The sequence below is a fragment of the Gigantopelta aegis genome, chromosome 3, assembly GCF_016097555.1.
Source record: "Gigantopelta aegis isolate Gae_Host chromosome 3, Gae_host_genome, whole genome shotgun sequence".
Classification (NCBI taxonomy): domain Eukaryota; kingdom Metazoa; phylum Mollusca; class Gastropoda; order Neomphalida; family Peltospiridae; genus Gigantopelta; species Gigantopelta aegis.
In genome coordinates, this window is record NC_054701.1 from 68,028,187 (window position 1) to 68,043,804 (window position 15,618).

At 35.9% G+C, this 15,618-nt stretch overlaps 1 protein-coding gene across 2 annotated transcripts in view; it reads left to right on the top strand.

The window, feature by feature from the left end:
* LOC121368874 (phosphorylase b kinase gamma catalytic chain, skeletal muscle/heart isoform-like) overlaps nucleotides 1–15,618 on the top strand; it is a 39,394-nt gene that overhangs the window by 17,982 nt on the left and 5,794 nt on the right. For both annotated transcript variants that reach the window (XM_041493630.1, XM_041493631.1), the window contains 10 exons: nucleotides 3,263–3,438; nucleotides 4,957–5,011; nucleotides 8,062–8,127; nucleotides 9,112–9,184; nucleotides 9,858–9,948; nucleotides 10,566–10,656; nucleotides 11,623–11,652; nucleotides 13,391–13,514; nucleotides 14,609–14,689; nucleotides 15,443–15,484. In XM_041493630.1, coding sequence (XP_041349564.1) covers nucleotides 3,263–3,438; nucleotides 4,957–5,011; nucleotides 8,062–8,127; nucleotides 9,112–9,184; nucleotides 9,858–9,948; nucleotides 10,566–10,656; nucleotides 11,623–11,652; nucleotides 13,391–13,514; nucleotides 14,609–14,689; nucleotides 15,443–15,484 — 829 coding nt within the window. The remainder of the gene's footprint in view (nucleotides 1–3,262; nucleotides 3,439–4,956; nucleotides 5,012–8,061; nucleotides 8,128–9,111; nucleotides 9,185–9,857; nucleotides 9,949–10,565; nucleotides 10,657–11,622; nucleotides 11,653–13,390; nucleotides 13,515–14,608; nucleotides 14,690–15,442; nucleotides 15,485–15,618) is intronic.

Sequence of the window (15,618 nt, forward strand, 5' to 3'; positions counted from 1 at the left end):
AGGTGCATTAGTAATGTTAAAAAAAAAAAAAAATTCAATAGCAACTTTGCACAGGAATTTTTCCAGCGTTCTTAAAATGGGAACGTCATGTACACAGTTTATGGATATTGTAAGGAGATGCAAACTGACGTCATTGGAATACTTATGTCATTTAACTACAAAATTAGCTATATTATTATAATGCTTTGCCACATTAAAATAAAAACTGGTCTGTTAACCTTGACCCCTGTTTAATTTCTATAATAAGCAGACAACACTGTTTACAGGTCGGTATTTTTTTTTTTTTCATTATTCTGGACAAAATATTAATTTTAAGTTTTGAAAGATGAAAGAAATAAAAAGTATCTTTTGTCAAATATATCATATCAAAAAATTACCGTTAGATATCTTTTATTTATTGTGTACGAAGCCAAAACAAGGGTCCGAAAATAGACTGTTGTTGACCTTAATTAACTGTCTGTTGTTCCCCTTGTCTTGGATATATTTCCTAGGAAACATGGAATATGTGCCAAGGCAGACATGCTTCAGTGGATGTAATTATGGGTCAAATGGTTGATTGGTTCAGTGACTGACTGTAGGTTGTTGTTACATACTTAAATTATTAGACCTCACTGTTTTAGAGGAGCTATCACTCACTCCCCATCACCCCCCTAAGACTAGTTCAAGAAGAGTAAATTTTTATCTCGCCTAAGCATGCAATGTTTGTTGTTGTTGTTTTTTAAATATTACAAAAGCATTATAATGGAAATGTCTTAAATGGCTCCGTGATATCCAAGTTAGAGGTGCAATTAATCACTTCCCTGACATTTTTTGACAGTGAGGTCTGAACTATACAAACTAACCTGGACTGCAGTGATAATTTGAATAACGTTAATTTTCATATATGAATTAAAGTAAGAATTGCATAAAAAAAACATTTCTCTTTTCATTTCACTGCTTCCATAAATTACTCCTATAATGCATACATGTATATCCAGTATCCACTAAACAAAACTTCCTGTAAAACATGTACAGGCATAGCAACTGCTGGTTCATTTATAAATATTCAAAGCCAATTCAAGTTCAACTACAATGTACAATTGTTGTACCATATGCACTATTTCCTGTACAGACATACATGTACCATTTTCAGTTGAACGATCATGGGCGTGTCACGAGAGCTAGACAGTGCTCTAGTTTTCAGTTAAATACGTCTCATGAACAGTACTGTATACTAGTCCAGACAATGAAAAGAAATAAAATGTTGAACCAAAACTATATAATGCTTCTGGGTTTTTTTAGGAAAAGTAAGTGTTTTTCATTATTTGGCTCACAGGCAACACATAATGATAGTCGATAGAAGACAGTTTCTGTCTGGCCGTCTATGTCAACATTTTAATTTTAAGTTTAGTTGAAGGTTTTTTTGGGGGGGGGGGGTGGGTGGGGGGTTCTCATTAATTCTTGACTTCTATTTCTTTATTGGCATACATATCAACATATATATGCAGGGAACATTTTGTTGAGTATCATGTCGCTAATCAAGATTCTGAAAACAGTCTTCCCTGATATAAATAATTTTACGTAATTATTACTCCAGTGGGCACTCATAATGGGGAACCCAGTGAGAAAATAGTGTGCATTGGTGTAACATACAATATTATTTCACAATTTGGCACTTACAAACCAAAGACTTTGGGCCATCTGTCCAGGACAGTGGGTTAATGGTTAGTGAGAGAAAAGTAAGTTTAGTGATTTTACACCTACCCACTGAGTTGTTAGAATTCGCTCTGGGTGGGAGCCGGTACTGCGCTATAAACCCAGTACCTACGTATTAGCTACCAGTCTTATGTGACCTCTGTTGGCAAGTTATATTGGAAAACCCCACAAGCACGTCGTTTTAGCTGTGAGCTAAGTTAAAAACTCATACCGGCCTCAGTGGTGTCGTAGTTAGGCCATCAGATATATGGCTGGTAGGTTCACAGCCCGGTATCAGCTCCCACCCGGAGCGAGTTTAACGACTCAGTGGGTAGGTGTAAGACCACTACACCCTCTTCTTTCTCACTAACCACTAATCGACTGTCCTGGACAAACAGCCCGGATAGTTGAGGTGTGTGCCCAGGACAGCGTGCTTGAAACTTAATTGGATATAACTTATAAGCATAAAAATAAGTTGAAATGAAATGCAATGAAAACTCATACTATGTGTTGTTTTAATTAATTGGGAAGCTAGTGTTCAAAGTTAAATGACCACATACATGTATCACCATTTTACTTGGTGAATTTAGTAACTCATTGGCAATAAGAGGGGTGGGACATAGCCCAGTGGTAAAGTGCCCACTCGATGCGCGGTCGGTCTGGGATCGATCCCCGTTGGTGGGCCCAATGAGCTACATTGTATTTCTCATTCCAGCCAGTGCACCACGACTGGTATATCAAAGGTCGTGGTATGTACTACCCTGTCTGTGGGATGGTGCATATAAAAAATCCCTTGCTGCTAATTGGAAAGAGTAGTCCATAAAGTGGCGACAGTGGGTTTCCTCTCTCAATATCTGTGTGGTCCTTAACCATATGTCTGATGCTATATAACCGTAAATAAAATGTGTTGAGTGCATCATTAAATAAAACATTTCCTTCCTTCATTGGCACAAGTAACACTGTTAAGTGCAGCACTCGAAATTAGCGATGGCAATCACCAGTGCGGCCACAAAATCTGTTATAAATTCATCTGAGATGGCATTTTTATCATTATCAAACGTTTACTTTGTAATTATCTGTACTGACTTGCTGTTACAAGATGAACAGAATTTCATGGGCTACAAGTCGGTGATTGACAATTATTGACTAAACATTTGTTGTTATGAATGCTTGATAATTAATTTTAGCAATGTTTTAGTTAGTACTGATATCGTTGAAATTGTATGAATGATAATGTAGTGTGCTATCAGGTGGGAAAAAAAGCTGACATAATGAATACATAGAGCCTTCCTCAGGAGTGTTTTTTAATATGGAAAATATTAACCTAAGTCTATGTTAATCGGTATTTGTTTAGGCTCTGTCGAGAAAAATATTGATTAATTTGATGAGGTTGATATTTTCCATATTGAAAAAAAACTATTAAATTTTTTGCTGTAACACTTCTAAAATAACATTTTAATTTGGTATCAAATAAATCAAATTCCTAACATTGCCTCCATCGGTAACATAACGTCATCATGATGACCACAAACTTGTATTTTTTTCAGGTATATATTTTGCTGACATACTGATTTATTTTTTACTTCAGAGGCATCAGTAGTACTGTACGGCGTTGTGTGGAGAAGAAGACAGGAAAGGAATATGCCGTTAAAATTATTGATGTCAGCGGAGAGAAGGGTGAAGATTACCAGGTGGAACAGACGAAGAAGGACACACTGCGGGAAATAAATATTCTCCGCATGTGTGAAAGTCATGAGAACATCAGTAAGTAGAGTAAATCTATACTCAGCATGTGTGAAAGTCATGAGAACATCAGTAAGTAGAGTAAATCTATACTCCGCATGTGTGAAAGTCATGAGAACATCAGTAAGTAGAGTAAATCTATACTCAGCATGTGTGAAAGTCATGAGAACATCAGTAAGTAGAGTAAATCTATACTCAGCATGTGTGAAAGTCATGAGAACATCAGTAAGTAGAGTAAATCTATACTCCGCATGTGTGAAAGTCATGAGAACATCAGTAAGTAGAGTAAATCTATACTCACATGTGTGAAAGTCATGAGAACATCAGTAAGTAGAGTAAATCTATACTCCGCATGTGTGAAAGTCATGAGAACATCAGTAAGTAAGTCCGCATGTGTGAAAGTCATGAGAAATCTATACTCAGCATGTGTGAAAGTCATGAGAACATCAGTAAGTAGAGTAAATCTATACTCAGCATGTGTGAAAGTCATGAGAACATCAGTAAGTTGAGTAAATCTATACTCAGCATGTGTGAAAGTCATGAAAACATCAGTAAGTTGAGTAAATCTAAACTCTGTATGTGTGAGTCGTGAGAACATCAGTAAGTTGAGTAAATCTAAACTGTATGTGTGACAGTCATGACAATATCAGTAAGTTGAGCAAATCTTAACTCTGTTGTATGTGTGACAGTCATGACATCAGTAAGTTAAGTAAATCTGTACTCTGTGTGTGTGACAGTCATGACAACATCAATAAGTTAAGTAAATCTGTATTTTTTGTGTGTGACTGTCATGACAACATTAGTAAGTTGAGTAAATCTATACTCTATGTGTGAGTCATGACAACAACAGTAAGTTGAATAAATTTATACTTTGTATGTGTGTGAAAGTCATAAGAACACCAGTAAGTTGAGTAAATCTGTACTCTGTATGTGTGACAGTCTTGACAACATCAGTAAGGTTAGATGTGTGTGACAATCATTTCAACATCAGTAAGTTGAGTAAATCTGTACTTTCTGTGTGTGTGTGTGTGACAGTTATACCAACATCAGTAAGTTGAGTAAATCTATACCCCACTTGCTCGGGAGTCGTTAAAACATTAATTCATTTGTTCATTAATTCATTCATGTATTTACTTTTATTTGACACATAATAGCTGATGTGTATGTTTGTGTTGGGGTATCATTAAACATTCATTCATTCATTCATTCACCCAATTTATCTCCCACATACATATGTGATAGTCATACCAACATCAGTAAATTGAGTAAATCTATATTCCGCATATATGTGTGACAGTCATACATCAGTAAGTTGAGTAAACCGTTACTCTGCATGTGTAACAGTTATACCATAATAACAATATTTTTTTCTATTTAATCAAATCACTGTTAAAATAGTGAAAGTTTATGCAATTCTACTGTTTCCTCAGTGTTTACTACTTTAGGAAATATTTCTTTTGATAATTAGTACATAATATTATTATGTGTGTAATTTTGCCATAACGTGCACTAAAATGCCTTCCTGTTTTTCTGTTTCAGTTGAACTGCACGATTACTTTGAAAGTGCAGCATTCATATTTTTAGTCTTTGAATTGTAAGTATATTTTGTGTTATGTATTTTGTGATCACTGCCTGTTAATGCAAAATTAACATTGAATATGTTAACATGTTACATACGGTAGTCATGTTATGTGAATTTTTTTGGCTTGTCATATGAGTGGATTTTAGGCCAGATGCACACAGGCACATCTCTAGATCTGTCCTTTAACATAATCTATACACTTCAAAAAAAGTAGGGGAACCTGAAATATTAATGTTAATATTAACTATTAGACCGAACATATGTTTTGACCACAGACATCCTAGTAAAGAACGTTCAGGTCTGTTTATCAACACATCGAAACACATTCCATAGTTTGCACATGCATCACGCAGTTGCCCCATACACGTGTGTGGGGTGTCATTCTCGATTTTGACAATTTCCAGAATGTCCATTAATCACTGTGGAACATTATTTCTGTCAATCTTTTCATTCTGTTGATCATACAGTTATTGTTTTGTTTTTAGTCATTTTTATTGTTTGAATTTGCGATTTACTGATAAAAAAACATCAACTTTAAAATTTCACTTCTGACCCCAATCGTCCTTTAAGATCTTTGGTGGTCATAAAACCTACTGTAATACTGAACTACCGGTTGTAATGTTTGCCCAATTAATTCACTATTATCATATAACCATTTCCCACAGCTAATATACCTTACAATTTTGGCAATTGTGAATTCTTATTAGAGTTCCCCTACTTTTTTTGAAGAGTATATTTGAATCAATCTTACTGCCAATCCATCTTGACTGGCTTTGTGGACCTGACTGAAATCAGTGTTAGCCCATTTCCAGATTACCTAAGCCTTCCATTTGATCACAACACTACAAACATGACCATGTGAGTAGAACAACAAGCCGTACCATATTTTGGGAACCCAGGCTTGCAAAAAAAAGAGTTTGTTTTGTTTAATGACACCAATAGAGCATATTGATCTATCGGTCGTCAGCTATTGGATGTCAAACATTTGGTAATTCTGACATATAGTCTTAGAGAGGAAACCATTAGTAGCAAGGGATCTTTTATATGCATCATCCCACAGACAGGATGGCACATACAATGGCCTTTGATATACCACTGCACTGGCTGGAACGAGAAATAGCCTAATGGGTCCACTGACAAGTATCGATATCCAAAACCAGCCACACATCAGGCGAGCGCTGTACCACTGGACTACGTTCCGCCCTCCCAGGCTTGCAAAGCTTGAGACTGACAGACAGATTGAGGCAATTGCAGCTTTAAAAAAAAGAGTATTAAATTCATAAGCAGCCTTTACTTTTCATTAGAAAGTATTATACAGCTACAGAATTTATATCGATACCTGTGTTCTAGATCTGCTTCTCAGTTTCTAGCTTTTTCTTAAAGATTAGATTAATATAAAATTTGAGAAGCAAAGAGTGCATCCCACTCAACAAAATGAATTTTGAGCTTTGGCCTTGTTAACATAAAATGAAGAAAAAACAAAAATCCAGGAATTTCATATCGGTGCCAGCTATGTCTTACATTACAGATCAGTTAAATTGACCAGAACTGTTACAGTGCTTTACATAGCCACCTATTTTGAAACATAATGAATATCCAGAAAATTACTGGACCTGGACGTATATATGATATTGGTTCATATCAGATCAGCTAATGGAGCAACGCAATGTAGAGAGACTGTAAGATCTGATATCATTTAGATTGTACTGGATGACTTAAAGAGACATTATGGAGAGGCTCCCTTGATAAAAAATAGTTTTACCTTTCTCTGATCTGTGAACTATACTGAACAACAAAAGATGGGAAATATAAAAAGGTTTGTTTAAAGTTTTGTTTAACGACACCACTAGAGCACATTGATTTATTAATCATTGGCTATTGGATGTCAAACTATTGGTAATTCTGACAGTCTAAGAGGAAACCCACTACATTTTTCTGTTAGTAGCAAGGGATCTTTTATATGCATCATCATATGAACAGGACAGCACATACCACAGCCTTTAATATACCGTTACCAGTCATGGTGAAATAGCCCAATGATGCCATTGACAGGAAAATGGAAATATTTTATTTTATATATATATATATATATATATATATATATATATATATATATATATATATACTGTAGATCCTGAAATTAACACATCCCTAAATTAATGCGAGTGACGGTAGGCAGACTAAAATGCGACATGAAATTAATGCGAGTGGCCTCCCTTTGAAATATTACTTTTCTAACACCACACATCTGTGTATGTGTAGTCACTAGTGTTTTTGGTGAGATCAACTCAATCAATGCATATGTTTTCAGCAATTATTTACGTAATATGTATATTTAGCTAAATCTGGCTAAACATTAGGATACGTGTATGTACTATTACAACTGTATCTTCTTTATCTGTGAATGGTGATTTCAAAGTCATAATGAAAAACAATTCACCCAGTGGTATGCTGACAAAGTTGCATCGAACTTGAACAGTAAAAACAAAGAAGAAACAAAAAAACAAACAAAAAAACAAAAACAAAGAAACCATCAATTTCAGGATTAGCATGCTAAAACACATTCACACGTGATGGATCATGTCAGCTATTGACAGGGTGTGTTGCCAAAGACCCTGCAATCGTCACACGTGGCTGGCATCTTGCTGGACCATTGGACAATTAGTCTGTCTTGCCAGTTGTCTGTTATAAATGTATTAGAATTTTAATCTCGGTTTAATAACGTAGGACACATAGACAAAAACATAGAATAAATATGTCATATTATTAATGCGAATAGCACAAACTCGCATTTTTCGCATTAATATTATGATCGCATTAATTTCAGGATCTACAATATATATTTCATGATAAAATTAATTTGAAATTTTAATTGACACAGAAACTAATGTGATTCAAATTGAATAATTTAAAAATAAATTTAAAAAAAACTAAATTAAACTTTTAAATTTTTTCCCTGTTATATTTATCTTATGGGTGCAACAATTTTAATATTTCTAACTTGATGTTCCCTGTAACTTTGTTTTGTGTGTGTGTAACTATATATTTCTTTCAATTTACAGATGTAAAATGGGTGAACTTTTTGATTATTTAACAGAAGTTGTATCACTGTCAGAAAAAAGAACCAGGTTTGTCCAGCTGAATTTTCTCTCTATAGGATTGTTTAATGAAGATAGACTCGAAGGCATACAGGCTCCCATTTTTATATTGGGGGTGGGGGGGGGGGGGGGGGGGGGGGGGTGTGAGGATGATTTATTCCAGAATTAAATGAAAATGCCCAAATCTGGATAACAGCATTTAATCATATTTGCATTACTACTAAACAGCTATATAGAATTCCAAATGAACCATTACACTTTTGTATATGGATTACAACTAATATTGTAGAGTAGAATGATGGAAATACATCGTGAAATAGTTTCAGGCCAGCTCATTTTGCCCGAAGTGTGGCCGAACATCTTCATCTGTTTTGCCCCAATGCAAAGATTGGCTTCAACACTGGGGGTGAGGTGGGAAGTCACCCCCCTACCCATCCTCCCCAAATCCCCCCTCTATCACTTACGCTTATGGATAGACTTGATCCAGATGTATATTACAGTCAAACCAGGGTTCCATTTTACTCTGCGATCTTAGGGCTAAAATCACCTTACGGTAGTTAACGTGTATACTAAGACCGCTTCTTAAAATGGGGCCCAGCTCAAGTTGCTACCTGTCACAGAAGGCTACTTTTATATTCTTCTAAAGCATATCTGATATTAAAAATATGTTTTGCAGTTATTATGTACTCCTTTGCTATCCTTACTTGCACCTTTTGTATAACTTTTTGTCGACTTCATAATTTAAGCCATGGGCCTAATTTCAGATAAAACTTTTATGTTCTCCAAGGTGGTGTTTTTCCGTATTTAAGCCTCAGGTTTAAATGCGGGAAATCCAGGTAATCCAGGTTCTTTTAAATTAATTGTTTTTCCATATTGTCAGATCTATAACATTCTAGGAAAATCAAAACGTTAGGCTGAAATTATAATGAATAATGTTTTGACAGAATTTTACAATATACATGTTATGTATGCATCTTGTAGTTGATGTACAGTTTATTTATTCATACCTTTCAGGATAATTATGCGACAATTAATGGAAGCAGTTGACTTCATTCACACAAAAAGTATAGTTCACAGAGATTTAAAGGTGAGTGTTCCATGTCTGGTATCATTTTGTCATCCTTACAGCACTTTGGGGTTTTATCTGTAAACACTAGCTTCATATCCCAGTGTCATTTCAACTGCGAGTGAAGTTAATGTTTGTTTTGTTATTGATGCCACTAAAACATTCATTGATTAATCATCGGCTATTGGATGTCAAAATTTGTTACTTCTGACATGTAGTTTTCAGAGGAAACATTTAGCAGCAGCAAGGGATCTTTAATAAGCACTCTCTCACAACACAGACAGGGCAGCACATACAATAGCCTTTGAAATACCAGTTGTGGAACAGAAAACCCCCAATGTGTCCAGCAAGGGTTTTTTACTCCTGCGACCCAATCACCTCAGGTGAGTGCTCTAACCACTGAGCTAAATCGCCCTCCCCCAACTCGGAGAAAGTTCAAAGCTTAATTAGGTGAAAGGTCAGTGCAACAACTTTCTCACTGAATTCGGTAATTAGTATAAATATCTGTCCTTGACAGGCAGCTTGAAGACTGGGTGTGCTCAGAGCCTCATTTTACGATGCGATTATCAGGGCTAAGACTTCAGTGAATGAACCTTCTTTTGGCAATTACGTTTCTTTTTTGCAGTTCTTTACAACACATATATGAGCCACAAAATGTACTTTATGGAGTTTCTTTCTTTCTTTCTTTCTTCAGCCTGAAAATATACTGCTGGATGACAACATGAATATCAAGGTATCGGATTTTGGCTTTGCCACTGTGTTGACAGAGGATGAGGAGTTGTTAGGTAAGCATTGTGTATCTTGTACAGTATATTATTACTGGCATCAGTTATGAACTGAATGCTCTGTGATAAAATCTGAGACTGGATTTACCTCTGTCCTGAGATGACAACATTATTAGATAAGAAAAGTTTATATTTGATAAAATATATTATTATGGATAGAAGGGTAATGTAATTATTTTAAAATGGCGAATTTGAGCAGCATAATACATATTTGTATCTAATGTCTATAAAAATTAGTATTTGGCTAATTTGGCTACACAAAGGTTATTGAGGGTGGGGGGGGGGGGGGGGGGTGGATGGTTGACAGAAGAAGACAAGATATTGCAAACTGTCTTGCATATTAGCAAGTCATAAAATAATATTCAAATCAATTTTATTAGCCTAAGGGTCTTTGAACAAACTTTGATTTATACAAAATTAAATTCCTGACTAAACTTTGGAAAGGCTTTATTTAACTTGGAGTCCAGTCTTTTAAAGTTTTTTTAAGAATGTTGTGTGGACTCAATAATCCAAATGAAGACATCAATGTAAATTCAAAAGGACACATTACTGCATATGTCAAACACATAATATTTACTCAGATTTTATAGGGCTTAAAATATCCACTTTGATTGCAGAGCTTTGTGGAACCCCAGGCTATCTGGCCCCTGAGGTCCTGGCTGTTTCCATGTATGACAATGTGCCAGGCTATGGGAAGGCTGTGGATCTGTAAGTACAATAACAATTGTAATTAAGCGCATATATTGTTTATTCCTCACAGTATCCGTTATAGCAGTACAAAATGTATTATGTAATTAAATAGAGTTGAAATATATTATCCAGTTATTTTCATATCAAAGACTTAAATTTGTGTTTTGGCAAAAGTTGTTTGTTAGTTTTGTGGTGCATAATAATAATATTTAACAGTTACTTCCCTTTTGCAATTTGTCATGCTTTCTTTTTGTATCTTCAACTAAAGTCCAAACCACATTGTTAACAACTACAATAAATGATTCTCCTACCTGATTACTGATAGATTTTACCAATGTTTTGTCCAGACAGAAATCATAAAAAAACTATTACAATGACACAAATTCCACATACTAGATGATAAACATGTTGCCTATCCGACTTTTCTAAAATTACCTAGGACAAAAAGCATGCAGTTTTTTGCCGTCTGCCATTTTACTTTTTTTTTATGGAACTCTTTAAGAAGGGTGCAAGCCTGTGTTTTTATACCACAACGCATGTCATGACGTTGTTAAATTACATCACATCCTTTCACCCCTCTTGGAGAGGTTTTTTTTATAAAAATGCAAAATGGCAGCCAGCACAAAATTACATGCTTTTTGCCCTATGCAATCTCAAAAATGTCTATATAGGTGACATAGTTATCATCTAATATGTGGAATCTGTGACTTAGTAATGTTTTTTTTAAAGATTTCTGTCTTTACAAAATGTGGAGGAAATCTAACAGTAATTAAAGGTAGGAGCAAGAGTAATTTATTGTACAATGTAGTTGTTAACAATGTGGTTCGGACTATAATCTGAAAATGAATAACTCATATTTTTTGTCTCATATTTGGAAATTTGTTCAGTGTGAGCTAACATTCTTGATATGTTCTTCTTCTGTTGTTTTTTTTACATGTAAAAGCTAATTATATTTTTAAAATGTTACTTTGGTTTATTTTACAGGTGGGCTTGTGGAGTAATAATGTATACGCTGTAAGTAGATTTTGTTATGGCTGATCCGGAACGTATCAAAGGCGCTATAGTAGAATTATCAAGGGAATGTCAGAGTATAGTCACCGTTACTATTTTTAGCTAAGGGAAACCAGTATTTATGCCCACTAGCAGCCCACCAAAGAAAGAAGTGTTTTATTTAACGACGCACTCAACACATTTTATTTACGATTATATGGCGTCAGACATATGGTTAAGGACCACACAGATTTTTAGAGGAAACCCGCTGTCGCCACATAGGCTACTCTTTTACGACAGGCAGCAAGGGATCTTTTATTTGCGCTTCCCACAGGCAGGATAGCACAAACCATGGCCTTTGTTGAACCAGTTATGGATCACTGGTTGGTGCAAGTGGTTTACACCTACCCATTGAGCCTTGCGGAACACTCACTCAGGGTTTGGATTCGGTATCTGGATTAAAAATCCCATGCCTCGACTGGGATCCGAACCCAGTACCTACCAGCCTGTAGACCGATGGCCTAACCACTACGCCACCGAGGCCGGTCGCCCACCAAAGAGACCTGTGAAACATGGTCTTTTTAAACAGGTGAACTTTATACATACCTTTCTGTTCAGGTGCGGGGCGGGACGTAGCCCAGTGGTAAAGCTCTCGCTTGATGGGCAGTCGGTTTAGGATCGATCCCCATCGGTGGACCCATTGGCCTTTTTCTCGTTCCAGCCAGTGCTCCACAACTGGTGTAACAAAGGCCATGGTATGTACTATCCTGTCTGTGGGATAATGCATATAAAAAATACCTTGCTGCTAATCGGAAAGAGTAGCCCATGAAGTGGCGACAGCGGGTTTCCTCTCAATATTTGTGTGGTCCTTAACCATGTCTGACGCCATATAACCGTAAATAAAATGTGTTGAGTGCGTTGTTAAATAAAACATTTCCTTTCCTTTCTGTTCAGGTGCAGAAGGAATATATTTGAAATCACTGTTGTAGACAGACACGAAACTAAAACAAAAAAACAACATTGTACATAATCCCAACGTGGGAAAAGTTTAAATATAAATCTCGCTTTTGTTAAAATGTTCTCTCCAAGTTTCAGTGACATCCCACCACCTCCTTCAATCCCCTGACGATGGTGATGGGATACAGGGCTAGCTCTGCCACTCGCCAAATTCACCAGTTGCAAATTTCAGGAACAATTGGCGAATTTTATTTTGATTTGGTGAAAACATTTCATGTAATAATTGGTATTTTATTGAAAAATAACAGTGGATTTTGCATATTGAAGATAAGTTGGCGAATTGTTTTGCCCATCAAGAGCTAGGCCTGGGATGCCACTAAAACGTAGGAAGAAAATTGGAACTTGTAAAGTGATTTGTGTTACAACAAAAAAGTTTAGATTTTAGTGCCATCTGGAAATCATTGATAACTTAGTTCTTTGATGAACCATCTACTTTTCAAGACACTACATAGTTTTAATCTGTGGTAAAAGCTGAACTGCAGGATAATATACTGATGGAAAGAAATAAAGGATCACACAGATAGCAACAAGAAATAATGACTGCATCAAAAATCAATTCATATTGTCAGAAGTTGACTGAGAACATAAAGGCAGTACATTCAACACTACAGACATTCAATCCCACATTACAACTTGGTATGAAATATAGACATTACTATGCTAGTAGTGAATTAAATTTAGTCTACAATTTGATGTTTTCCCTTATTTCTTTCCATCAGTATATGAAACGTGTTGTTTTCTACAGACTGTGTGGCTCCCCTCCATTCTGGCACAGGAAGCAGATGCTGATGATCCGAGCCATCATGCAGGGTAGCTACTCGTTCAGTAGTCCAGAGTGGGATGAAGTCTCAGAAACACCTAAAGATCTGGTGAGAATGGCTACTATACAGTTGGGTGGGGGGGGGGGGGGGGGGGGGTGGGGGGACGACGTGGTACAGTGTTTGCCTGATGTGCAATCGATGTAGGATCGATTACCGTTGGTGAACCCATTTGGCTATTTCTCGTTCTAGCCAGTGAACCCCAACTGGCATAACAAAGGCTGTGGTATGTACTATCCTGTCTGTGGGATGGTGCATATAAAAGATCCCTTGCTGCTGATCGAAAAGAGTAGCCCACGAAGTGGCGACAGCGGGTTTCCTCTCTCAATATCTGTGTGTCTGACACCATATAACCGTAAATAAAATGTGTTGAGTGAGTCATTAAATAAAAAAATATTTCCTTCCTTCCTTTCTGTACAGGGATTTTCTGAAAATATAATACTGTTCACATTTTAGAAAATTAAAAATTATATTTCAGTTGAGAAACCCATAAGGGGTTTACCTGTTCTGTCCAGCAAAGGTGGTCCAGCATCCTCTATTTTTCACCACCTTTTTAATAAATGTTCACTGAATATCAAAATTTCTAATAATAAAAAAGAAAGAAATGTTTTATTTAACAACGCACTCAACACATTGTATTTACGGTTATATGGCGTCAGACATATGGTTAAAAACCATACAGATACTGAGAGAGGAAACCCGCTGTCGCCACTTCATGGGCTACTCTTTTCAATTAGCAGCAAGGGATCTTTTATATGCACCATCCCACAGACAGGGTAGTACATACCATAGCCTTTGATATACCAGTCGTGGTGCACTGGCTGGAACGAGAAGTAGCCCAATGGGCCCACCGACGGGGATCGTTCTAATAATAAAATGCATCTTACTTAAAGTTTAGTCGGATCCTAATATTTTTTATGATATAGTTTCTTTATATTTATAATTTCTATATATTCATAACCCAGTCGGAGGTATTTCAAAGCAAATTGAAATTCAGTTTTAAAAATAAAAACATATTAAATAAATCCTTTTTAAAAAACTATATTTTTAACTGTGCTTTTAGTGGAGGAAGGTTGGCGTGGGGATAGTACAAAATTATACTCTTTGTATACTTGTTAAAATATTGATATTGTGTTATTTTGCAGATTAAAAAAATGCTTGTTGTTGATCCAAATGAACGAATCACCGCTAAAGAAGCACTAGCTCACCCATTTTTCAGAAGAGAGGTAGTAATGTTAATTAGTTTTTCTTCACATTTCATAAGATTTGATGTTCTCTGTAGACCAGTTGTGGCAGCTGCAGCATGTTAGACACAAGAAAGCTCTAGTTTTATACATGTATACTAATGGAAAGAAATAAGAAAACACATAGTATTTGACATTAAACATAATTCATTTCTAGAGTAGTTATATCTGTATAAAATACAGATACATTGTGGGACGCAGGATGTGATTTTGAGGAGAGTCCAATATCCCGAGGCTCGAAAAAATCATATAAAATTCTGTAGCTTGACTAGCATACAAGCTCGCGTGGCTCGTAAAAATTATTTGTACAAAGTACATTGATTTTTTCGAAATAACAACAGTCAACATATGTCTCAAAATCAGGCCAAACCCGTTTTGAATAGCGATCTTTTCCGTAGTTTCATGCAAAACATGTGCTTTATCTTCTGTTCTATTGGAGATGAGCTGCAGGGATGGCTGGGTTGGTGACGGGCTCTCAAGATTTGCAAACAATGACTCAATGGGTAGATGTAAGGCCACTACACCCTCTTCTCTCTCCCTAACCACTAACAATTAACCCACTGTTCTGGACAGACAGTCCAGATAGCTGAGGTGTGTGCCCAGAACAGCGTGCTTGAACCTTAATTGGATATAAGCACGAAGATAAGTTGAAATGAAATGAAAAATGTGCTAGTGGAATTTTAAAAGTACACATTACTCTTGCACTTAATAAAAAAAAATCTTCTTTTATTGTAGCTGGTTCCTGCCAAAAAATTTATGGCAAAGAAAGTATTTGTGGTAAGTATTCTCTTGTTTTGTAAAATAAGTATTATAATGAACTATTTAAATTGAAATATGTTATAGATGCAACTGCTTTCCAAACTAATATTTTAAAGGTGTTACCCCCCAAAAAAATGATAGTAATAAAAAAT